Source organism: Anolis carolinensis, chromosome 6 (assembly GCF_035594765.1).
Source record: "Anolis carolinensis isolate JA03-04 chromosome 6, rAnoCar3.1.pri, whole genome shotgun sequence".
Taxonomy (NCBI): Eukaryota; Metazoa; Chordata; class Lepidosauria; order Squamata; family Dactyloidae; genus Anolis; species Anolis carolinensis.
In genome coordinates, this window is record NC_085846.1 from 29561255 (window position 1) to 29587897 (window position 26643).

The following is a 26643-nucleotide window of genomic DNA, read 5'->3' on the forward strand; positions in this document are numbered from 1 at the left end:
TCCAGTTGGTCTTCTCTACCCCAGATTCTGTTTGCTTCAGAACAGTGGTCCTTGTCCAGCCAATACAGACCTCTAGATCAGTGGTTCTCAACCTGTGAGTCTCCAGGTGTTTTGGCCTACAACTCCTAGAAATCCCAGCCAGTTTACCAGCTGTTAGGATTTCTGGAAGTTGAAGGCCAAAACATCTGGGGACCCAAAGGTTGACAACCACTGCTTTTGAATGGATGTATCTAGCCCCGGTGGCGAAGTGTGTTAAAGTGCTGAGCTTCTGAACTTGCAGACCGAAAAGTCCCAGGTTCAAACCCCGAAAGCGGAGTGAGCGGCCGCTGTTAGCTCCAGCTTCTGCCAACCCAGCAGTTCGAAAGCATGCCAATGTGAGTAGATCAATAGGTGCCGCTCCGGCGGGAAGGTAACGGCGCTCCATGCAGTCATGCCAGCCACATGACCTTGGAGGTGTCTATGGACAACGCCGGCTCTTCGGCTTAGAAATTGAGATGAGCACCCAACCCCCAGACATGACTGGACATAACATCAGGGGAAATCTTTACCTATCTAGCACTAAATTAGCAAATGTCCCACTCAGAAGAACAGTTTCTGCCATTCCTTGGTTAGGATTAAGTTTTTTATTGCTAAGACATTCAGATGTGGAAATGAGGTGGATGGCATTGTTGGCTCTGGGCTTTGTCAAAAGAAACAGAAAGAGTGAAAGAAATTCAGGTTTTATTGTCAACAGAATCCAAACTTCTCAGTTCCAGAGCAAGCCTTCCTAGACTAGCAGGGGGTAAAAGTTGTACATCCCCACAATAAGAAAGTGAGATGGGGGCTAATGTAAGGACCTGAAACACAGTTTTTTTGTAAGTTCAGAGCTTGGCACAGTTGTGATATGTGAATCCTCAAATAACAGCTCCCCCCCCCTTTTTAAAAAAAATGGGAGAGGAGACAACATTGAAAGACTCACTTTTGGGGGTTGTGGATAAATTTCAAGGATGCAGTAGTATCAACTTGCTTCAAATTGATACAGGAGAGAGGGCAAATACAAGTAAGACAGTGCAATCCTAAGGCAAAGATGGATAGACTGTAAATAGTGAGAATTATAAATAATTGCTGGCAGAACCTACTTCTACCATTTGATCTCAGATTGGATGATAAAACAACCCACTTGCAAAACCATTCTGCTCACCAAAATAGGTGAAATGGATGGACATGGGGAGAAACAAATTTGGACAGAACCAAATTTTAGCAATCCCACAGATATAACTACAGTGTTGGCACAAAGTTAAGCTAGAACAAGGAATGTCTGAAGCAATTTTGAAATACCAAGATTGGCAGATTTTTTTATTAAGTACAGCTTCAGCTAGCCTGGTGCTGGCTTGCATGGCCATTTCGGCTAATGAAGACAGCTGGCAGAAAGGTTTTGTATAGAAACCGTACCACCTTACTGCTGATACATCTTCAGGTTAGGATTGCAATGCTTGTTGTGCCCATGATTATCTGTGACTATAAAAAAAGACCATCAGAGCTTTTTTAGATTCAAAATTTCACATCCCACTATTCTTTCTTCTGTTTTTAAAGAACCTTTTCCCAATAACATTCTTGAACTGGGAAGACTGAAAATTCCAGTTGAGAGAACATAATGATTTGAAGAATTTTAACCACATTCAGAAACATTTGAGAACCAGGTGCAGCTGGCGGGGATGAGGGAGAGAGCCTTCTCGGTGGTGGCCCCCCGGCTTTGGAACTCTCTCCCCAGGGAGATCAGGTTAGCTCCATCATTGCTCATCTTTTGCCGTCAACTGAAGACATGGATGTTCCAGGGTGCGTTTGAATAAATAGCCCATCTGACTTGGTATCTACTCTATGTTTACAACCTTATTGACACTGTATCTTGCCCCTCACTCTATATGCTATAGCACTTTAAATGAAATTGTTGTCTTGTTCCTTCTTTACTCATTTTGATTTTATTCTCAGACCTGGTGGAATGATGTATTAGTCACCCTTTGTTGTGCAGAAAAATTTGATGTTCCGGTTTTTAAAGTAACTAATATGTTGTTTTTATCTTGTATTGCATTGTTTTTAAATTTCCTTGTTTTATTGGATTGTGTGTATTGTATGCTATGTTGTCATATTCTCGTTGTAAGCCGCCCCGAGTCTCTGCAGGGAGATGGTGGCGGGGTATAAATAAAGTTATTATTATTATTTATGACTTGCTGGTGCTCCTCTCCTCCTTGCATTTCAATTCTAACCAGGAGCTTGATAGCACTGCGGCAAGTCAAGGAGAGGACAAGAAACACAGAGACATCTTCCTTTAGCAATGCATTTTCTCAACTTTAGCTTCCCAGGTACTTCTAGACCAGGCATGGGCAAACTTTGGCCATCCAGGTGTTTTGGACTTTAACTCACACAATTTTAACAGCCTACCAGCTGTAAAGAATTGTGGGAGTTGAAGTCCAAAATATCTGGAGGACCGAAATTTGCCCATGCCTGGTCTAGACTGTATTTCCATCCCATCATCCACAGTCAGCAAGGTCAATGTTGGCAGTGGTGGGTGTAATAGTTCAATGTCCTCTAGAAACCCAAAATTGGGGAACCACAACACAAAGGCTAAAGCCCCCTTTCTCTTCAGCTTCAAACTCTGAGGAAGACGGATCCATCTAATACAGTGTGTGTGTGTGGGGGGGGGACCAACCTTATTGGTCTTCAACTTCCAGAAATCCTAACAGCTGGGAAACTGGCTGGGATTTCTGGGAGCTGTAGGCCAAAAACATCTGGGGACCCCAGGCTGAGAACCACTGATCTAATACAAGATGGACTGTTCTACTTTGCTTGGTCATCATAATGTACTCAGTTACTGAGGGTAATGCAACTGTAATATCCAGCTTGGTCTTCCCCATACTCTAGTAAATTGAGTTTTAAGGCAGAGAGAAGGAGAGCCAGTTTGTGGACTCAGTCCAAGAAAATCCAAAACCCCAGAGGACATCCTCACCCAGTTATTGTCATAAAGTACAAAATGCCATGAAAGGAGTGGGAAGTGTTTGGCTCCTCATGTTTTAGCCTAATTCCCACTAGATCTATGCTGCCTCACCAAAGGTAAGAGACTACAGGAACCGTAGCCCAAAATATTTGGAGGAGAGCTACACCCTACTCCTGTTTCAGGTCAACCTACATAAGCCCATTTGAATCAAGAATTCTAGGATATGTCCAGCAGATTCAGCCTTTGTAGCCAAACTCAATTCTAGCTAAGAGGAACGAATTCCAGAAGCTCTGGTAAGGACATTTCCTTACACCAGAAGGCCAGAGTGGGTCAAATATGAGCCTCTATGACACTCTCTAAAGGTTTCCAAGTAAAACCTATTTGTTGGCCCAAAAAATTAGATGGGCAGCCTTTTCTGGCTATGGACAGCCTTCTTTCCAGTTTCACCAAAATACACAGGAAAAAGTCCCATTACACTATATGTATTTTCTTTCATGGGTTTTGCCTGAGCGAAAGGGTAAAATCTGTCTCTTACCACCATCCCATAATCTGCACATTCAAAAGATGTAGAGCAGCCTCTACATTTTGTGATAAGGAAATCTAAGTGCTTGTAACACACATGAATACTTGGAAACTTAATGTCACTCTTCCATTTGCTTTTCAGGTCAGAAGGAAAACTGCACTTCATGTGCCTTTGTCTCTCTTGTTAAACAATTCCGCCACATGTCAGTGTTTCTTTATGGCACCCACTCTGACCGCAGGTCCTCTCTTTTCCCTTGCATTTAGCCATCCAAAGTCAGCAAGATCCTGCATCGCTGGGTCCTTCAGTTTCTGGGATGGGGTCGAGAACAGTTCGGCCACGAAAGAGGTCAGGAGAGGCGGCTCCATTCTGCCCAATGCCACAGGACTGTGCAGCATTGTGTATCTGCCACAACGTATCTAGTGCTTCTGCCTTGGAGTGTTTGAGCAAGTCAGCCTGGCCCTGCGGATAGAGGAAGAGTTGGAAGAACATAGTCAGGTAATCAAAGCAAAAAAGAACAAGCAACTCCGGTGTGACAGTATGATAACATTTTACGAATTAGTAATTCTCTATTGTGAAGTAAGTTCTTATTCCTTTTTGGAGTTTTGAAACATCTGAGGCTAAGAACAAGGAATAGAGCAGCCCTTATACAACTGCCTTCTTCCGTTAGGTTCCACCTATGCCATCCAGAAGTCATTCAAAATCAGGTTGAGTATCTCTTATTTAAAAGGCTGGGAACCAGAAGTGTTTTTGGATTCTTTGAAGGAAATATTGGAATACCTGTATTTGCATATACAGTATATGTACATAATGTGCTATCTTAGAGATGGGCCCCAAATCTAAAGATGAGTTTCAGGCATGTTTAATATGTGCAAAGCCTGTGAGTAGGTAAAGGTTTCCCTTTGACATCAAGTCTAGTTGTGTCCAAGTCTAGGGTGTGGTGCTCATCGCCATTTCTAAGCCGAAGAGCCAGCGTTGTCCACAGACGCCTCCAAGGTCATGTGCCGGCATGACTGCATGGAGCACCGTTACCTTCCCACTGCAGCAGTACCTATTGATCTACCCACATTTGTATGTTTTCAAACTGTTAGGTTGGCAGAAGCTGGGGCTAACAGTGGGAGCTCACCCCACTTCTTGGATTTGAACTGCCAATCTTTCAGTCAGTAAGTTCAGCAGCTCAGCAGTTTAATCCACTGTGCCACCAGGGGCCCATGAGTAGTTTTACATAATATTCTAAAATAATTTAATGGATGGAGCAACGTTCGCGTGCATTGAACCACCAGAAAGCAAAGGTATAACTATATCAGCCATCCATATAGATAATTTGGGATATTGGAATATTTTAGATTTTGGAATTCCTGATAAGGGATTTTCAACCTGTACAGTTTGCCCTTCGGATTTACAGGTCTGACTTTGCAAATGAATATGGAGGGCTGGTTGTACTTTCAAGAACAGCATAAGATGCAACCCTATTTGTGGAAATGGCACTGCGCTCAGAAAAACAACACTGGAGCAAAGTATAGCTCAGTCATAGGAAAGACTGGTTTCCATTCAAAACATTATTCTCTGGCACTTCTATCCCAATACAAACATTCACCCATGGGCATAGGCCTTTCTGTCCCCACACAACAGTGCCTAGAAAACTATAACAACAATCCCTCGAAACGAGTGCTTAAAAGCCAAGATATAACCCTGGAACGAATAGAGCCTTTATATCAAAGAGAGTGCTGAGAGAATGTGTTGTCAAAGGCTTTCATGACTGGTATCAGTCACTGGGTTTCTGTGAGTTTTATGGGATGTATGGCCATGTTCCAGAAGCATTGTCTCGTGACATTTTGCCCACATCTATGGCAAGTATCCTTAGGGGTTGTGAGGTCTGTTGGAAACTAGGCAAGTAGGGTTTATATACCTGTGAAAGATCCAGGGTGGGTCAAACCCCACTTGCCTAGTTTCCAACAGACCTCACAACCTCTGAGGATGCCTGCCATACATGTGGGCGAAACGTCAGGAGAGAATGCTTCTGGAACATGGGCATACAGCCTGGAAAATTCACAGTAACCCAGTGCAGAGAGTCTGTGATTGTAGTCCAGCAAATCAGTAACTTTTCCACACGCTGCCATATTTTCCGAACACAATAAACTTATATTTCACTGTACTGTAGCTAGTATTTATCTGCTAATTGCAAATAATTGTATTCGCATAATCAGGGTGGTTTTTTTTAAAAGATATCATCTTGCCCCCTTTTCCCAAGAATAATCCCCATTGACTTCACTGATACTAATGACCTCTGAGTAGGCATGTCCCAGATTGGGTTGTTTACCAGTCTTTTGATTTTTTCTAGAATTTTCTCTCTCAATTGTTCTTATTTTTTTACCCAAGGTAAAATATTCACACAATAACATAGTAAAAAGCATCTGAAAGCAAATTAGAACATAATTATTGTAAGTGGTGTCTTGTTGAGAAGTGTGTTTATTGCCATCTTTCCCAGTCTTGTAATTAGTGGCAAGGCACTTCTTTAGCCTAACTTTTAAGAGTAAGTTATTAAATTAATGGTGAGATCACTCTTTAATTAAAAAGTTAATTTAGCACACATTTAAAATGGAAGTGTTTTTTTTTTAAAAAAAAAAAAGTTCAGCTGAATTTTCCCTTTCTTGCCCACATGGCAATCTGGAACGTAATTTTTTTTTTCGTGTCAGGAGCAACGGGAGTTGCTTCTGGGGTGAGAGAATTGGCTGTCTGCAAGGACGTTGCCAAGGGGATGCCCCGATGTTTTGATGTTTTTACCATCCTTGTGGGAGGCTTCTCTCATGTCCCTGCATGGAGCTGGAGCTGATAGAGGGAGCTCATCCGCACTCTCCCCGGGTGGGATGCGAACCTGGCAGCCTTTAAGTCAGCAACCCAACCTTCAAGTCACAAGGCTTTTATCCCCTAGGCCACCGGAGGCTCCCGGACCATAATGAGATGGATATATGGAAAGAAGACCATTCCTCATTCCACAGATATGGAAATTCCCCTTGCAGTTTATAGTGGAACAACAACCTAAGGGCCCTTCTACACTGCCATATAATCCAGATGATCAAAGCAGATAATCTACATTATCTGCTTTGAACTGGATTATATGAGTCTACACTGCCATATAATCCAGTTCGAAGCAGATAATCTGGATTTTATATGGCAGTGTAGAAAGCGCCTAAAAGCCAATTATTTGCCCTCCCTTGTGGCTTCTGCACAAGCCATTATTCCTCTTTCTTATAAGAGTGGACAAACATCAAACACGGAAACCATTTAGAAGGATGAGATAATGCTGATTTACAATAAACATTAATGGAGAACATATCACATAAATGAAAGAAACACAAGAGGTTTCCTTAACAGAGGTGTTACGGAATGTGCAATATGTTGGGGTTCAACCCCACACTGCCCAAGTCTGCAGTCCTCAATGAGGAATAGGCTGAGCTAATCCCTTCCCCCTGACTCTATTTCGCCTCTCCTTTCTGTTTCTGCTCTCATTCCCATTGGTTATGTAGAATTGACACTTTGCAGGTGCCTGCCTTCTATCTTTGGTCTTCTGCTTTTGCATCTTGTGTGCGTGCGTGTATTGAGATCTCTCTCTGCTTGTGTGTTGGGAGATATGTGTGCTTGGAGATTCTTCTTTTGAACTCTAGAAGAGATGCGATCGTACTTGGTTGATGGGGATGAGGGAGAGAGTGGAACACACTCCCCACAGACATAAGACAGACCCCATCACTATCCTCTTTCCGCAGGGACCTGAAAACATGGTGGTTACAACAGGCCTTCGAAAATGATTAGTCTCAGTCCTTGCTTTGGCCACCAGCTAGGACCCTGCCTTGCACTTTACTTACCCCCCCCCCCCCCCACCACCACCACCACCACCACTCTCAGCATGAGACTATTTACTACCCTGGTTCCTATAACTGTTCAGAAGGCCTTGGAATTGAGTAGCCCAGACCCAATCCTGGCCAACAGGTTTTGCACTTCACCCACTTCCTGGCCCTATGTTACTTCAAATAGTTGCCTTGGCCCACCCTGAAATTCTCACCATTGGTAGTTGAATTTCTTCCAGTGGAGTAGTGCTGGAACTGAATTTTAAACATGTTTGATTGATTATTTTTAATAGTCACATGTTGATGTGACGATTATGTTATGGCTATGTTGCATGTTCTATGTTGGTAATTGAATATTTCCCCTATGTTGGAAACCCTGAGTCCTTTCGGGGAGATAGAGCAGTATACAAATAAAATGTTGCTGTTGTTGTTGTTGTTAGTGTAGCTCAGGACCCAGTTCTTTACTATTAAAAAATGTACTGTATATACTCGAGTATAAGCCTAGTTTTTCAGCCCTTTTTTAGGGCTGAAAAAGCTCCCCTCGGCTTATACTCAAGTGAGGGTCCTGACCGGCTTCTATTCAGGTCAGCTTATACGTGAGTATATAGGTATTCAGAGTTGGACAGTCTTATCTTATTAAAGTCTTATTATTATATTAAATTACAGTTTTATATAAATATTCAAAAACATTTAACCTACTGATGCCTCAAATAATGCAATTTTATTAATATCTATTTTTATTTTTGAATTTGACCCATAGCTGCTGCATTTCTCACCCTTGTCTTATACTCGAGTCAGTAAGTTTTCCCAGTTTTTGTGGTAAAATTAGGTGCCTCGGCTTATATTCAGGTTGGCTAATACTCGAGTATATACGGTAGTTATTATTTTAGTAAGTAAACTTTTTGCAATCTTAAAGATAGAACTCTGGATCTTTGCCTCCTAAGATCTAAATTCTTTACAGCCACATGGCACTCCACGCTCTGCTTGCTGTGAGCTGAATGCTCAACTATAAGTATCCATTGACTCCTCAGACATATTCAGAGATAGATTAGAGCAGCCAGAAAAATAAATCTGCCTGTACAGCTTTGTGGCTGCACGCATTATGATTGCCAAAGATTGGAAGGGTGAGAAAATATTAAGCATTAACATCGGAAGGATAAATTGTGGGATTATGCACAGATGGCCAAGAATTCTAACAATTTGAAACATGAAAGTCATGAAATTTTTGAAAGTAACTGTAAGCTGGCTTTAGAATACTTGACAGGGGATCTTAAGAAATAAAAACAAGAGGAATTTATTGAACTAGAAATACAGAAGGTTAAATAAAATGTGTACAAACTCCACAAAGTTCAGTGACAGAAGTCAAGGTGGTGGGTAGCACTGGGGGTGGGTTGCGGGGTTACTGTACTGTGGTTGGCGGGTTGTCTTTGTATGTGTATGTGTACATGTTTGTAATGTATATTGTAAGTGTTTTACTATTTTAAAATTCTTTAAAAATGAATTTTAAATCCTATAAGTATCTTGTTTTTTTGCATATTTTGGGTGCTCTGCTCTTTTTAGATAGTTTTCCCTAACAGGCACAAAATCCATAACACTATAAAAGTACATGATATGTTGGAATAACAACAACAACAGTAGTAATAATCTATCTCCCTGGAGGGGCTCCAGGCAGATTCCAAACACAAAAGGCAAATATTAAATGCCCATAACACAACAACAATACAACTATAATAACGAAAATTGACAACCCAACATATAAAAACAAATTATGACTTAACAACTAAAATTAAATTAAAAATGCAACCTGTTATATTGGACAAAAAGCAAAACATCAAAACATCGAACAGAAGCCTTCCCAATTCCTTGGGGGCAAATAGATTGATTATTGCTCAAGATGTGCCGAACAGGGCACGGATACGGATTAATCCGAGGAATAATGGTAGTATTACCATCTATATATTTGAACATTTGTTGATATTTTCACAATAGTTCTTTCCTTCTTGATAGATTCAGCTATTCCTTTGTGGAAATAAAGTTTTATTCAGAGTTTTGTATTGTATGTTCATACTTCCAAAACAATAGAAAGGAATTTAAAAATCAAAATCAGACTTTGATCTCTGATCTGAGTTTATTTCAAAGATGGCTTTTTATTAAAATTAAATCTATCCTGTCTTCTAACCAGCACTGAAGTGAAAAACTGATAGGCAAAAGCAGTGTTTAGGATGGAAGGACAGAGTTAGAAATACATCAAAGTGTTTTAATGGAAATATTTCCAGTGGAAATGTAAAGCCCTTTAAATGAAGCAATGCTCTGAAATGAGCCGAGAAAGTATTTTGTCATGTATTTTTATGCAAAACATATTTCTATGCAAATAACCCCGGTTTCCCTGCCCTTCTGCTACAGATGGTCTGTGATGTTTGCTTTGGATTCTTCTGTCATATTCATAATGAAAATATATGAAGTAATTCATGCTGGATTTAAGGCAGATGGATGTAAAAAATCTCTCAAACTACAATTATTTTGGGTTTTTTATGAATTCATTTCTGTTGTTTTCCTGTCTCTCCGTTCATGCAAATACAAAATGTGGCATGCATGTTATAATGAATGCATTTTTCTTGCATTTTTCTCATTGACCCAAGCTCATTTGAATATGTGTTGTCAAAGGCTTTCATGGCTGGAATCACTGAGTAGCTGTGAGTTTTCTGGGCTGTATGGCCATGTTTCAGAAGCATTCTCTCCTGACGTTTCGCCCACATCTTTGGCAGGCATCCTCAGAGGTTGTAAGGTCTGTTGGAAACTAGGCAATGAGATTTCTATATCTGTAGAAGGTCCGGGGTGGGGGGAAAAACTCTTGTCTGTTTGAGGAAAGTGTGCATGTTGCAATTGGCCACCTTGATTAGAATTGAATGGCCTTTCAGCTTCAAAGCCTGACTGCTTCTTTCCTGGGGGGATCATTTGTTGGGAGGTGCTATCTGGCCCTGACTGTTTCTTGTCTGGAACTCCCCTGTTTTTTTTTAGTGTTTCTCTTTATTTAGTGTTGTTTCTGTATATATTTTAGCTGTACACAGTTTAGCTGTATGCATTTTTAAAAATCTACATATGATTTTGAGCATATCTCACTTCTTGAAAACAATCCACAAAGCTTGCAAATGAAGCATGTTCAAAGACAAAAAAGCACGTCTTCTCTCAAGAAGGGGTGCATCTACACTGCAGAATTAATGCAGTTTGAGATCACTTTAATGGTCATGGGTCAATGCTATGGAATCCTGGGAGCCATAGTTTGGTGAGGCACCAGCATTCCTGACAGAAAAAGCTAAAGGCTTTGTAAAACTACAACTGCCATGATTCCATAGCACTGATCCATGGCAATTAAAGTAGTATCGAACTGCATTAATTCTACAGTGTAGCTGTATCAAGGTTTAGGAGGATCAAACTAGATTTTCACCCCCAATTTCAAACCAATTGAACTCTTTCTTTCCTCTAGGGAACAATCTCTGTTAAGGAAGCATTTCAAACCCTAGCCCTACACATCTATATATATAAAAGAGTGATGGCATCAGGGCAGCAGCAAAACAACAAAACTACAGGCCCCCCAACCTCGAAATTTGACAACACAACCCATCATCCACAGCTCTAGGTTGGTACATCAAAAAGAAAAGAAAAATAAAGTCCTAATTAGAGAGAGAAGAATAATTGTTTTTATCCAATTGCTGCCAGTTAGAAGGCTATGCTCCGCCCACTTGGTCTCCTAGCAACCCACTCAGCCCAGGGGACAGGCAGAGTTAGGCCTCACTTAGGCCTCTTCCACATATTATCTAATTTGCACTGGATTATATGGCAGTGTAGACTCAAGGCCCTTCCACACAGCTATATAACCCATTTATAATCTTATATTATCTGCTTTGCAGTGGATTATCTTGACTCCACACTGCCATATAATCCACTTCAGTGTGCATTTTATACAGCTGTGAAGAAGGGGCCTCATATAATCCAGTTCTAAGCAGATAATATAACATTATCAATATACAGTAGACTCTCATTTATCCAACATAAACGGGCTGGCAGAACACTGGATAAGTGAATATGTTGGATAATAAGAAGGAATCACCTTGGAGGTGTCTACAGACAATGCCAGCTCTTCAGCTTAGAAATAGAGATGAGCACCAACTCCCAGAGTCAGTCACGACTGGACTTAACGTCAAGGGAAAACCTTTACCTTTAAGAAAACTATATGAAATTCCTAAGTCAACAGGTGACTTGAAGTTGGTATGACATGCTTTGCCCAATAGATGGCAGTGCTTGCTCAACTCATGATCACCTCCAACTCTAGCAATCCGCTTGCCCATAAAATAGGCTTTGGACCAATGTAGATCTGTGAATACATATAGGCCCCTTCCACGCAGCTGAATAAAATCCCACATTATCTGCTCCGAACTGGTTTATATGGCAGCGTGAACTCAAATAACCCAGTTCAAAGCAGATATTGTGGATCATCTGCCTTGATATTCTGGATATATGGCTGTGTGGAAGGGCCCAAAAACACACTGCAGTAGTTCAAATGAAGATTTGAAACACTTCCCCTTCCAAGCTACAAGCTTTGGGCCTCTTATTGCTGCCAACGTAACTTTTCTTCCTGGGTAAATGCTAGGAAGGAGGGAAGGTTTTCATCAGGATTCACTAAACACCCCAAGAAAATATGCAACAGGTACGTTCATTGTATTGGTTGGGCTCCTTCTTTAATAATACTAGTCATTCTGTTTTTTTTTATTGTGTCATAAGCAACTTGAGAATATTCTGCAAGTTGCTTCTGGTGTGAGAGAATTGGCCGTCTACAGGGACATTGCCCAAGGAATGTCCGGATGTGCTGCTGGGTGGCTTCTCTCATGTCCTCACAAGCTAGAGCTGACAGACAGGAGATCATCCCATCTCACGGATTTGAACCGGTAACCTTCAGGTCGGCAACCCAACCTTCAGGGCAGCAGTTCAGCTGGCACAAGGTTCAACCCATTGTGCCACCACGGCTCCTTAGTCATTAGATCAGTGGTTCTCAACCTGGGGTCCCCAGATGTTTTTGGCCTTCAACTCCCAGAAATCCTAACAGCTGGTAAACTGGCTGGGATTTCTGGGAGTTGTAGGCCGAAAACATCCAGGTTGAGAACCACTGAATTAGATAAATCTGAACAATAGCAAATTCATGTGTGTGTGTGTGTGTGTGTGTGTGCATGTGCGTGTGCATGCATTCAAGTTGCCTACCAACTTATGGCAACCCATGAATTTCACAGGGTTTTCTTAGATCAGTAATACGTAGAGGTGATTTTGCTGGTTACTTCCCCTGAAATACAGCCAGTGGTACTTGGTATTTGTTGGTGGTCTCCGATCTCAATACTAACCAGAACCAATCCTGCTGAACTTCCAAGATCAGATGGGATTTAGTGCCTTTAGGGTAGTTAAGTTCTGGCCAAATACATGATATTCAAAAGACAGCAATTTTTCACACAGTGTGTTTAAATCTATGCACACCAAATAGGAGTGATGGAGTAGGAATTTGTTAATGTCTAGTGCAGATGGCTCCAAAATACCTCCAATACTAAAATCAGTATGTTCCAAATCAAGTATACAGAGCAGCATTCCCTCTTCTCATTGGAATCCAGATCTGTGCTGTATTTTTATTGCCTGAAGTGCCTCCCTCTTCACTTCCCATCAGTAAGAAGCAGCAGCAGTGGCTCCTTTGTTGTCTGTTAAAGGGCTAACAAATAGCCCTCTGAGATTCATGCAGAAAGAAGAATATCTTCATGTAAGCTTAACTTGCGTGCACATTTGTCACCAACAGGATGTCAGTGTGAATTTACTTTGCTGGGCAAAAAACACAAAATAGATGATAGCGCTCCAAACCAAAATGTACTCAAATTCACAAACAATTCATCTTCAAAAGGCCGTAACTTGAAAATGTTATTTGCAATAAGGACGCCAGAATTTCCCAGAGTTACTGACTACTAGGATGGTAAGGAGAAAGGATTTTTCCCCAGTTTGTCAACATAAGTAAGGTCAGGGTGAGGGTGGTCCTGTAACAGAGAAAGAGAATATCCCAGAAAGCCCTGAAGTGTCTCAGACAGATCAAAGCAGATTAAAGACACTAAGCACTTAAAGGATTTAGCTGTCCTCTTATATAGGCAATTCAAAATATAAACAATATTTTTAAGTGAAACAAAACTTACAGTAAGGTGGAAAATAATGCTTATTTTTGTATATTTCCACTCCTACTTTTTATAATTGTGGAGCCCCTTTTTGTGGAATCTGGTTCAGCTGCATCATATGCAGTCTTTCACCATATGGCCCATAGTAAATCCAGCAATGGAAAACTTCTGTGGTGCCCCTTTTTCCTTGATACTCTAAGCACATGCTTATTTTCCTTAAGGTTTAATCCAGCTCTGAGAAGGATACTTATGATAAGACAGGTTAGGAGCAGTGCCATAATGTGGACTCTTTCCAGCTTGTTCCTCCAATCATGCCATCTCAGACAACTATTCCAAGCAGAATCTGTTAATTCCCAGAAAATGGTTCGTCTGTGACAAGTGATCCTTGCCCAGCCAATACAGACCTCTAGAGCATGGAGAAATTACTATTCTGGACTATATATCTCAGAATCTCCCGAAAGCCCTTTGAGGTTGATATCCTTTGTGCACATTGAGACCCTTCCACACAGCTGTATAAAATCCACACTGAACTGGATTATATGGCAGTTTGGACTCAGATAATCCAGTTCAAAGCAGATATTGTGGATTATCTGCCTTGATATTCTGGGTTATATGGCTGTGTGGAAGGGTCCTGAGAAGTATTTGTACCTGTTTTTATTTTCTAAGAGTGAAGTCCTAGCCACAGGATGCTAACTGACGGAAATATCTCACAGTATAATTCACACCATAATGCACAAGGGTTGCATTGATTTTCAGAGAAATGGAGCATGGGGGAATGGCACACAGGACCAAAGGCAAACATCTCTCCCTTTGGAAATTCACATCAACATTTTCAAAGGGGAAATAGCCAGGAAAGCAATCAAAAATAGGGTCATGGCAAAGAGGGCATGAGAATATGGATTTTTTTGTTTTGTTTTCGGCACTTTGGGTTTCACTCTGGGAGAAAGGTATGCAATAGATAAATGTGGGGAAACCCACAAATTAGGCCTGAGACATCCATCCTAGAGCATGAGCTTCCTCACCCCTGTAGTAATATTCCTCCTAATTACCTTGAGGACGGTGATATTCCAGGCAAAACTCTCTAGAGCTTTCTGCATCTTCCGTCCTTTCAGGCCTTCCTTTGTTTCCAAGCGATGAAGCTCCTTGTGAAAACCCATCCCTGGAGAAACGAGAAGACAGAAGGAGTGGGAAGAGAGAAGAGAGATAAAGTGAAGTGAGACAGAGGTGTGTCACTTTCTAATCTAGGTATGATTGATACTGCTCAACATGGTGATCCAAAGATAGATGCCGCATTGCAACAAGTTCCCATGAAACTGTGTTAATAGTTGGAAGAAATATCACACGGTTTGAGATGACTAGGTTAGACCATAATTGAGGATGAAGCAGAAGTCACAAAAGTTACTTTTTGGGCTTTTTTCGTGTCAGGAGAGACTTGAGAAACTGCAAGTCGCTTCTGGTGTGAGAGAATTAGCCATCTGCAAGGACATTGCCCAGAGGACGCCCGGATGTTTGATGTTTTACCATCCTTGTAGGAGGTTTTTCTCATGTCCCCGCATGGGGAGCTGGAGCTGACAGAGGGAACGCTCCCTCTCTCCCTGGATTTGAACCGCCGACCTTTCGGTCAGCAGTCCTGTCAGCCTATTCCAGATTTGTGGGTCTGGAAGACTGAGATATAAGGATGGAATTAATCAGAAGCCATAAGGACATCTGCATTTATGAAAATAAGGAGATGGTGATGGATGTCCTCTTACCTGTTTGTTGCACCTGGATAATCTTGGCATGAACAGCATCTGCTGACTCAATTAGTGTCCGGCTTGTCTGGATCATCTGTGGAGTTGGGAGGGGACAAAGACTGTCAGAACAAAGAGGTGATGAGAGGAGTGATGACAGATCTTCTAGCAAAGCTATTTGGCCTCTCCTGATACCTTAGGATATCTATGACCGGAGGGAAAGAAGAATTTTTGGTTGAGATTGCTGGAGACTAACTCCTGCAGTCTCTGCCCACTGGGGCTTCTGTTGATGAAATCCAACACGTCTGGGCTTTTTCTGCCCTTATACTATGCTTGTGAAATATGCACAATGAAGAAAGCTGAGAGGAACTGTACTCTGGGGAGCCCTTGGGGTTCCACGAGTGATAGCGAGGAACCCAACAGTGCTTTGATTGTGTTTTTCTGTAAAGCAGAGGGGGGCTGGACTGGATGACCTCTGGGGTTTCTGTTATTGTTACAAAGCCTGGACAGTCACCTGCCACAATGAGTTAAACCCTTGTGCCACTGAATTTGCTGATCTGAAGGTTGCCAGTTCGAATCTGCAAGAGGGGGTGAGGTCCTGTCTGTCAGTCCTAGCTTCCCTGCTAACCTAACAGCTCAAAAACATGCAAATGTGAGTAGATAAATAGGTACCGCTTCAAGCGGGAAAAGGCAAATAGACACTCCAAGCAATCTTGCCTGCCACATAATCAGGAGGTAACATTGCAAGGCTCCTCGGCTTGAAAAATGGAGAAAGAGCACCTCCCCAGAGCCAGAAATGAACACCACTTCCAAAGACAGAAGTGAAAGATGTCTTCACCTTTGTCTGTGTTATATGTCTTACTGGATGTCTGTAAATAAGGCATTGAATGTTTGCCTTTGTCTGCTCAATGATACTGCAATCTGCTCTGAGTCCCTCCAAGGAGAAGGCAGAGTATAAATAAAGTGTATTATTATTATTATTATTATTATTATTATTATTATTATTATTATTAATAATAATAATAATAATAATAATCTGTTGCAGATGCTTTGATTGTCTTTTTCTGCATGGCAGAAGGGGTTTTGACCTGGTGATCTTCCACTGAAATACTGCTGAGTTTATGTTGGTTAAAATTGTTCTTCATTTTAAATACTGTATTGTTCTTTCCTTTTTTGTACTGTGTGAATTAGTTCATACAAACACCTTCCATCCATCTGCCACTGGCTTCGCCCATGCTTGCTATATACGTATAATACAATATATAATGTAATATATAAAGATTTCGTGGGGTTCCACAAAAAACCTTTGTTTCAAAAAGGGCTCCACAGCTGAAAAAGTTTGAGAACCCTGGCCTAGAGTACTTCATTATTCCCAGAGAGTATATTTTAGGGTAAAAATGTACTATTTTTTATTTGCAGTTTTTCCACTTTTCCTTAGTCCCTAAATGCAGTGAATATGGAGTGCTAACTGTATTTAAAACGTGACTCTGGAGGAATGTTCTATAGATATCACAGGACTGCCAAAATAACCAATGTGGTCATAACATGATATGACGTGACTCATTAGAAAAGATGATCATGGTCTATTAATTTGTTGTGTTTCATGTAATTTAATTAATTTGTTTCATGGCTTTGTTGGTTTTAACACTCTATTTTTAATATTTCTGCATTTAATTGTATTTTAATGTTCATATGTGTGCGGCCGGGCTTTAGCACAGATAGTTAAACCACCAGCTGCAGTACAATCTTGCCAATCCGAGGTTGACAGTTCGAAGCCTGGGTCAGGGTGAGCTCCTGGCTTTTAGCCCAGCTTTTGCCAATCTAGCAGTTCTAAAGCAAAAAATGTGAGTAAATAAATAGTTATCACTTAAAAGTGAGGGAGGTATTTTAAGGCACCCATACTGACCCAAAAAGGAGGCAGTTTATGAACAAAAGGCTCTTTTGCAAGGAGATGGACGACAGCAGCCCGCATGGCCAAAACAATGCACAAGCCTCCGAAATTTCAAAGATTGTGGGGGGTGGGGGTGGGGAGCTTATATATACCTCCTTCTATGTATAATTGTCTGTCATGTCTGTGTATAAAAACAGCATTGAATGTTTGCCGTATATGTATGTTCTGTGATTCGTCCTAAGTCCCCTTTGGGGTGAGAAGGGCAGAACATAAATACTGTAAATAAATAAATAAATAAATAAATTCACACATTGTTATGGTTTTTAAGCCACTTTGAGTGCGCTTTGGCAGGGAAAAAGTGGGGTATACATACCGTTACTAATGATGATGGTGAAAAGAATGATATATTATAGGGTGTCTTTGAGTTCTCTTATTCATAGGTTTACTCTAAGTCAAAATAGACTTGATGGCAGTTAATAATAGCAATTGGTTAAACATTACTTAAGAGAGGAAAAAAATGAGAATTATCATATGAGATCCAAGTATGCAAAAATAAAAGCTGAGCCTTACAATAGGAGAATAGGAGCAGACCAAGCTACCAGAATAAATCTGAGAAATTATGAAGAAAAAAGAACATAAATGTCACCATGCAATAGAAGGAAGTTGATTTTAGTGTTATTTCTTTTGGTTTCTCTTTTTCTTTCTTTTTTTTCCTTTTCTTTTTTTTGGGGGGGGGGGCTTTCCTTCTCTCTCTCTTTCTCTTTCCTTTCTTTTTCACATTTTTAACCCTGCTCTCAATTTTGCATTTTACTTTATTATATGTCTATGCCTATGTCATTCTTGATTTGAAAAAGCTTGAATAAAATTTTATTTTAGAATAATAGCGGAGCCCCGGTGGAGAAGTATGTTAAAGCGCTGAGCTGCTGAACTTGCAGACCGAAAGGTCCCAGGTTCAAATCCCGGGAGTGGCGTGAGCGGCCGCTGTTAGCTCCAGCTTCTGCCAACCTAGCAGTTCGAAAATATGCCAATGCGAGTAGATCAATAGGTACTGCTCTGGTGGGAAGGTAACGGCGCTCCTTGCAGTCATGCCATCCACATGACCTTGGAGGTGTCTACGGACAACGCCGGCTCTTCGGCTTAGAAATGGAGATGAGCACCAACCCCCAGAGTCGGTCACGACTGGACTTAATATTAGGGGAAAACCTTTACCTTTTTACTAGAATAATAGCAATGCTAAAACAAATTTGAAGGCTTCAGCTGCCTCTCTATGCAACTGTATGTGCTTTGTAATCCCAGGCAATGTGAAAACTGTGTCTGGATTGCATGACTTCCAACTGCAGGTAGGAGCCCACCTGTCTAGATCCTCCTCCAAATCTTCTTGACATCTTCATTGTCCTTGACCAGAGGAAGACAGCAACAACAGTAAATAATGGTGGTAGTGATGTATGGAGGAGTACTCAGGCACACAAGGCCTTGTTAATCTGTAGTTAGAAGTCTTATAACCTGCTACTTCAGCTCAAAACAAGCTTTCAGCTTTCCCCCAGAAAACACTTAAGTGCAAATGTCTAGAAATAACAATAAAAGCATTACAGACATTAGATGCTAAATATAATTTAGGTAAATACTTCATGAACTAACTCTGCCCTTGGGCTCAATTTAAGAAAAAACCAACCAATAAAAACAGAGAACACTACAAATGATTGGAGCTACAATCCAGGCAATGTGAGCCAGGAGAGAACCTCCCTATGAGGCCAGGCTCTGAGGCGGAGCCCGGTTGGCTGGCTCCTAGTGCAACTACAACTTGATTGCAGGTGCAACTACAACTCCAAAATATCTGGGTCTGTTTTCCCCAAACCTCTCCAGTATTTTCTGTTGGTCATGGGAGTTCTGTATGCCAAGTCTGGTTCAGGTCTGTAATTTGTGGGGGTCTCATTGGTCGGTGGAAGTCAGAGCTGAATTGGTCGAAGGTACTGTAAGTCCCATCACTAATTGTCCATACTCCCCCAAACATATTGTTTTTGTGATTACCATATATGCTCGAATATAAGCCGAGTTTTCAGCCCTTTTTTTGAGCTGAAAAAGCCTCCCTTGCTAGATTGAAAACCAGAAAAAGATTCCTGGACTTTTAATGGTTTTATAGAAGAGGGAACTTCAGAAGATATCTTAAGCCACACACATGCATATCGATACCTGTTAAAATTCCCTCTCCTGCATCAAAGGTCCAGTTTCCATTTTGGCAACCCTAATGATAGATGTTTAATGAACTAAGGTTTCCACTCTCCAGGGTGACTCTCCTGATCAGTCTATGAGATGAGATACCACTGGGTGGACATTTTCTGCTGCTTGTCGGTGATTGGCAAATATTCTGAGCAGCCAAAGAGAGGCAAACGTTCCACTCCTATTTTCGTGCTGAAGTTCAAGTAAAACATTTTAATCTGGGCCGCAGGGGCCTTGGTGGCGCAATGGGTTAAAGCCTTGTGCTGGCTGGACTGCTGACCTGAAGATTAGATTGCTGACCTGAAGATTAGATTGCTGACCTGAAGGCTTCTGGTTCGAATCCGCAAGATGGGGTGAGCTCCTGTCTGTCAGCTCTAGCTTATGGGAACATGAGAAAAGCCTCCTAGCAGGATGGTAACACATCTGGGCACCCCCTGGGCAACGTCTCTGTAGATGGCCACATATCTCACACCAGAAGCGACTTGCAGTATGTTCTCAAGTCGCTTCTGACACAATAAAAAAGATCATGGCCAGCTCCCTTCACAAGGAGCCTTTCATCAAAATGCCTTCCCATGTTTGTGCCTCCTCCCCAAAGGTTTCATTTTACTCATATAATTCTGTTCAAAGCAGATAATGTGTGTTATCTGCTTTGATAATCTGGATTATATGGCAGTGTAGAAGGCACCTCGGTGGTAGGAGCCATGATCCAATCCACAATGGTGTTTGAGTGCTTCCATTTCAATTTCCCACAATATTGGAAACTGAAATGTGGCTCCACTGTTGATTAGGGGGAAATTGCTAAAAGAAGGCTCAGGGCTCAAGATAGGCACCTCTGATAGGCTTGGCCAGGTTTCTGGAGTCCCTGAAGCCTTTCTGAGTAGACAAAATAGCAATGAGTCTGAGAATTCGATCATCCAGATGTTTTGGTGTTCACCTTCCAGAATTCCTGAAACTTGGCCCAGCTGAAGTTTGAGTGTCAATGTTATATTCTGATAATACATGAAGCAGAAAGAAAGGGAATGGGGGATTTTTATAGAAAATTTAAAGCTGGGGAAAGTTTGCCCATTCTGTTGTTCCTTGACTGCAATTGTTGCTAACTCACTTACTTATACTGGCTACGACTCATGAAATTCATCATTTAGAAACTCCAGGAGGTGCTATTCTTCAATTAAACCCTTCTTGCATTCCTGCTGTTTCGTCAGCTTGATTGATTGTTGAACTGATTGATTGATTTTCATCTCATTTCCCCCCGAAACATGGACCCAAGGCAGCTAGCAACAAACATGGAATAGGACGGATACAACTTTTGAAGGTTCGGAAATCCAGAAATCTGTGGAAAGCAGATTTGGGTGGTTGAACTTACAGTGTCAAAAGCAGCAAGCACTTTCCTCAGGAGCTCTGGGACAGGCCCTTGGGCTTCCATGGATGGGTACTCCTCTCCTAGATTCAAGGTGACTGCCGGGGGGCTCTCTTTTTCGCTGGGCTGGAGCCATGTGGCCAACTTTAGGATGCACTGCTTGATGTTGGCTGCTGGTGTTAAGCCGCACAGTTCTTTGAAGGAGACCAGAGCATTCTGGAAGAAGAAAGAAGGGTGAGGAAACTATCAACGTTCTAGACTCCCCTAACATGAACTGAGATTCACAAATTTTGGCTGGCTTTGTCCATTCTTCTCCCTTTCCTTGGGAAAGATATTTTCTCTGACATCATTCTGACTTTCAGAGCAACTATGTAAAGACTACCCATCAGCCTCCCTTCTCAACTTCCACTTTGGAAGAAGGATGGGAGGATATCAGGCATAACAAATCCGTAGACTTCTTTTCATTTGCTGCTGCAGTTGGCACACCACATTTGTGTGTTTATCTTTTTCTGGAATTGATTAATATGTCCTCTCTAGGAATCTCTAGATCCTCTAGTGCAGTGGTTCCCAACCTGTGGTTTGTGGGCCACCAGTGGTCCCCAAGAACAAAAATATTGTCCGTGGCCTCACTGCTACTACATCGTTGCAACAAGAGCAACTGGTCTCACGAAGCCGACATACTGCTGAGGCAATGGGTGTGTCGGGAGGGGAGAGGCTGACTACCCACAAAAGGCAGGACAACCAGCCTCCTGACTGCTGCTTCTCCTCCTCCTCCTCCCCCTGGAAATGGTGCCTTGGTGTTTTCACTTTTAGACCTGTTCCTGGGGTTATTTGGGGTGCTGATTCAGAAAATTGCATTGGATAGACCACATCAGCTCTATATTATTAAATATGGTTGTCTGGATGGCATATGTTCTGTGTCAGAAACTACAGCTGATGTGATCTATCCAATGCAATTTTCTGAAGCAGTACCCCAAATAACCAAACCGAATCTAAAGTTAACCAAAAACTGATTCGTAACCCTTTTGGTACTAATGTTGGAGAGTGGTCCCTGGTCAAAGTGGTCCCTGGTCAAAAAAAGGTTGGGAACCACTGCTCTAGTGCAACTCTGTGGCCAATTTCTGCTAGAAATTAACTATAAAGTCCCACTGGATAATCTAGAAAATTTGCAGGAGTGCTCCATCCCTAATGCCTATGAAAGTAGAGGGCCCACTGCATAAACAAATGGACACAATGTGGCCCAGTTAGCACAAATAAAGATGGGGTTATGCATGCTGATGACACCAAATTTCAGCTGGGAGTTTACGCCCTGCTTCGGCGGGGAATACAATTCACCAACAGAGCATAAGCTTTGCATAGAAGAGACAGAGGGTGCTACACTGCAAATGAACTTTCAGGTGATGGAAAATACTTTGTGCTTGAAACTTTGAAAAGATTTTACTATTCATAGTAAAATATGAATATGGGGTCAATAGTCAACTAATCTGACTTGATGTAAGGCATGAAAACCAAGCAGTCTCCTTTCTCTATATCCTCCAGGCATTAACACGTCAGACTTATTCCACATGCAGGGCACATTCAACCATTTGCAGCAGTTCTGTTTCAACTCCCCCTGCAGCAGACTCATTCAGACTGGTGTCTTCTCTTCCAGATGCCTTCAACCACAATTTCTTCGGCAGCTATCAGTACAAAAAGTATCATCACTGCTGAAGACACTGGGAGTAATAGAATGTATCAGATCAAAGACAGTTAATCAGAAATTTCTATTACTCTTCAAAACCTAACCAGAGTTTAGAAATGTGACTTTTTCCTGGGTAACAATTCCTGGAATCCCTTGTCAACATCAAAGGGACCCTGGGAGTTCTGGGATGAAGTTTCCCAATAAGAGGGGGTCATGAAATTTTAACTGGCTTCATACAAATATCTTAGCTTAGTTCAAAATCCAGGCCATACCCCTTCCCCCCAAATCCAAGCCTTTCCAAACCAAACTCAGAAGCCCCATCTCCCACTACCTGGGTACCTGCATGTTCTCCCGCAGGTCTGTGGCCTCTCGCAGTGGCTGAGTGGCAGTGCGGAACACCTCATCAATGGCCTTGATTCCCATGGCCTTGGTGGATGTATACTCTCGCAAGCGCCGCCCCTTGCGTCCCGAGAGGCCCCGGCGGTGTGCTTTGCCTCCACCCCGCCGGTTGGTGATGGCCACATGGACAAACAAGGTGGCATTGGGAAGAGGCTCGCCAGCGAGGGACTGAAGGGGAACGTGACGGTAGCCCATCTGGAGGCACTCAAAGGGGATGGTATACTGTGCAATGAACTCATCTCCAATGTAATCATCATCTAGCACCATGAACCGGAGGATCGCCAGTTCAGGGAGGTTCACCTGGAATTCCAGGGTCTCTTCAAAGACCGGATTGTCACCACTTTGCACCACTGTCTTGGTGCGCTTTTCAGCACAGTCAGCAGGAATACCATGCATCTCAGCACAAACATATGGCTCCACCACATCACCTTTGGCCCCAGAGCCCTTTGGTTTGGGAAGATTTTGACCACTGATGATCTTGAGGTGCAACAATTGGGCTGAGATACCAGGTAAGGTGTCCTTAGTGTTTGCACTGAAATAGGATACTTCCTCACGCATAATGGCTGGTCTGAGCACATAGCCACAACCCCCATTTTGGTGGAACCAGCCAGCATTCAGGTCCATCATGAGGCCTGGTGTTTGGTAGTTCATGGCAACCATCTGGCAGCCACACTTCCAGAAGTCCTGAGGGTTCATGTTGCTGGCATCAATGCGCATGGGGCTGGGATAAACTCGTGACAGGAAGCGCTTGTTATAGGCCACAAAATCCTCTGGCTCCTCATTGGCATAGCGACCGGCCTCCACTTCACTAAAGGAGCAAACTTCCCAATAGTACTGGCCCCGCCGGGAGGCCTCAAAGCTCTGAAAAGTCACTGCCTGGCACAAGCTCACTAGATCGGAGAGCTCACGGCATAAGACCTGCCGGCAGCGGGGCTGATCCTGGTGCTCCTCACTGAGTGGCAAACCCAGCTCCATAGTCTCCTCATCATCAGAGACATCCCCTTCACTCAACTGGCACCTGGGATGAAGCTTCCGGCTTTTGATGAGAATGTATCCCTTGAGTTTTTCTGGAGAAGGAAGATAGACCTCATTGGAGTTGGGGGGTGTTAGGTACAGTTTGTCTCCAAGGGTCTTCCTCAAGTGTTCAGCCACAAGCCTCTGCTGGGCTACACAACAGCGCACAGAGAGACACAGGATGAGAGGAAATTCTGAGCTCTCGAAAGCATGCTCAGCAACAGCACTCACCACCCTGGAGAAAGCCAGACGTGTCCCGGCACCAACTACTGGCTCTCCAGATGGGCCATCACTCACTACTAGTTCCAAGCTACGGCAACCAGCCTTGAGAGCTGCCACATAGCCCCCAATGTCTGAAGTGGAACCACCCCAAAAACAGCTGTCCTCTGCCAGACATGCTCCATGTGCGGAGCTAATGAAGTAATGGGACAGTGGCTGGCTCATGTCCTGACAGACTTTGCGGTGCTGTGGGTCAAATATGTCACAGTCTGCAGAGAGGAGGTAGCGAGTGAAGCCATCAACAGCCAAGTAGCCCTTTTCCCGTCCTTCTTTTGACGGCTCGTATTTGGTGATGATTTCCCTGCACATCTGCTCCGTCACTCCTTCCATGCCCTGCTCTGCTTCTAAAAAGCTCATTAAATCCTTCAAGCCCATGTACTCCTTGTTGCTGGAAAACTGGACCAAGAGGAAGAAAACCTCTGGCCTGGTGCACAACTCACAGTAGGCTTCCACAAAGACCTCACAGTTCACTTCTTCTCCAACCCGCTCAAGGGCTGCTTTCTGCAGTTCTTTGAACTTCAGTTCAATTGTTGAAACTTTCATGCCAGGGTTGAGTGCTTGGATAAGCTGCACAGCCCGGGAAATTGGGATCCGGCCTTCCTTTTGTAGGTCCGCAATCTCAAAGACAGAGGAGATCCAGGAGGTGCGGGGATTGGGGTGTCCAGCCTCAGGGGTCTCCTCCAGGGTGTGTTTCCCATAAGAGGCCAAATACCGCAGACCCATTACCCATGCATTCACCACGTCAACTGAACAGGCCACCAGATCCAAAGACTCATAGTTGTCTCCATAGATGATGGAGAAGGCACATTCATCTGGGAACTGATCTGAGAGACCATTGGAGCGCAGCACAGGTGTTTTCTTCCCAACTCGTACTTCCTTTACTGACTTGATCTCTATTTTGGCTTTTTCCGAGTCCTTCTTAGAAGGTTCCCAGTGCATGAAGCGCAAGTCTGTGTCCAGTACAAAGAATCGGCTGTACATGCGAGAGTTGGAACGCACCTTCTTCATTTCACAGCCCTCAAGCATGAAGGAAATGCAAGCAGCCGTGCTGCTGAGTTTGCGGTTGCTGGGCATAGTACTGAAGGAGACAGTCTTCTTCTTCTGTTGAAGGGGACGCTGGCGGGACCCATCCTGTGAGAAAGAGAAAAAAGAAAGGACAGGGAGGTGTTATAGATCTGGACCGGCAACTAAGTAAAGAGTGAAATGGGAAAGGAGGAGAGATTGTTTAGGTACAAATTCCATTGTCTTCTATGACTCCATCTTTTCCCGGGTTTTGATAGGAAAACGTCAGGGCACATTTCTGTAACAGGTGATGAAATGTTTTATTTTTAAAATTTTGTTTCTTTCAAGGACATAATAAGCAGGGCTTGGGAATATTACTGTTTGAGACCCCAATTCCTTAAATCTCCCAACCAGAATAGCTATAGATGGAGAATGCGGGAACTCTGGTTTAAAAAAAAAAGAGGGGGGGGGGACTTTTCTGAACTCTCACAAAAGACTGAACTATTCAGACTAAAAGGAGGAAACAGACCCTTTCCCCCTGCCCCATGACCAAAGGTGACCTGCTCTCCAAGAATGTTGGCCATCTCCCAAGGTGCAATAGCTAGATAAGATTGAACCTGCTTTGGGAAATCAGGAGCCATTCCTGACTGTTAAATATAGTTACATCCGACCATTCTGATGTTTCCTTTTCATTCATCCTCTCATACTTCCTGATGGTCTCACCAGAAGGTCAAGATGAGAGAGTTTGGGGAGGGGGAGTGGAGAGGGAAGAGGATGGAGAGAAGAATAGTATAGAATATGGGAAGAGAGGTGGGCAAGCATGCTGAGAATAGATAAACTGCATTAAGTGCAGCAGCAGAGGGGAAATGTCTAAATGTCTATGAGGATATTCAAGTAATCTGCATTATTCTTCCCCATCTCCTATTTTGCAAGCTTCGGTCATTTACTTTCAAACTCCACACTTTAACAAATATGCAGAAATGGAAAGGTCATTTCCCACTTTCATTTGCAAATTGTTGATCTCTCAAATAGCATACATGCTGATAGTGATCCATAGATGTAACATTTATCCATATTATGTAAGTTCAGTTTTATTAACTTTCAAATATTAGGATGAATGATGCTGTCTTTCAGAAGACCTTCTCTTTGTCTCTACAAATTGGGTTTTGTTTGTTTTTGTTGTGTTGTCCAATAAGTTGGACTGCACTGGTTTTCTATTGAAATCTTATTCCAACTGCTTTGTAAGCTACTTCATTGTTCTTGTTTAAAGAAGTACTTACTTTACACAAACAAATGTTACTCTTTAGCCATGCACTTCCAGGTGCACATGGAACGGCTCCACTCAGGAGAAGGGAGGAAGAGGAGAAGCTGCAGTCAGGAGGCTTGTTGTCGCGCCTTTCGTGGGCATTCAGCCGTTCCCCTCCTGTCATCCCCATTGCCTCTGCACTATAAAAGGGTTTTGTGAGACCAGTCACTCTCGTTGCAACGGTGTAATAACAGTGAGTCCGCGGACCATATTTTAGCTCTTGGGGACCACTGGTGG

At 42.7% G+C, this 26643-nt stretch overlaps 1 protein-coding gene across 1 annotated transcript in view; it reads right to left on the bottom strand.

Moving 5' to 3' along the window:
* Positions 1–703: 703 nt before the first annotated feature.
* The window catches only part of LOC100555613 (inactive phospholipase C-like protein 2), a 57319-nt gene continuing 31379 nt past the window's right edge, over positions 704–26643 (bottom strand). Inside the window, exons 2-6 of the mRNA XM_003222588.3 lie at positions 22746–25229; positions 20732–20941; positions 15282–15357; positions 14580–14689; positions 704–3953 (exon numbers count right to left, since the gene is read on the bottom strand). Coding sequence (XP_003222636.2) covers positions 3768–3953; positions 14580–14689; positions 15282–15357; positions 20732–20941; positions 22746–25229 — 3066 coding nt within the window. The 3' untranslated portion in view covers positions 704–3767. The remainder of the gene's footprint in view (positions 3954–14579; positions 14690–15281; positions 15358–20731; positions 20942–22745; positions 25230–26643) is intronic.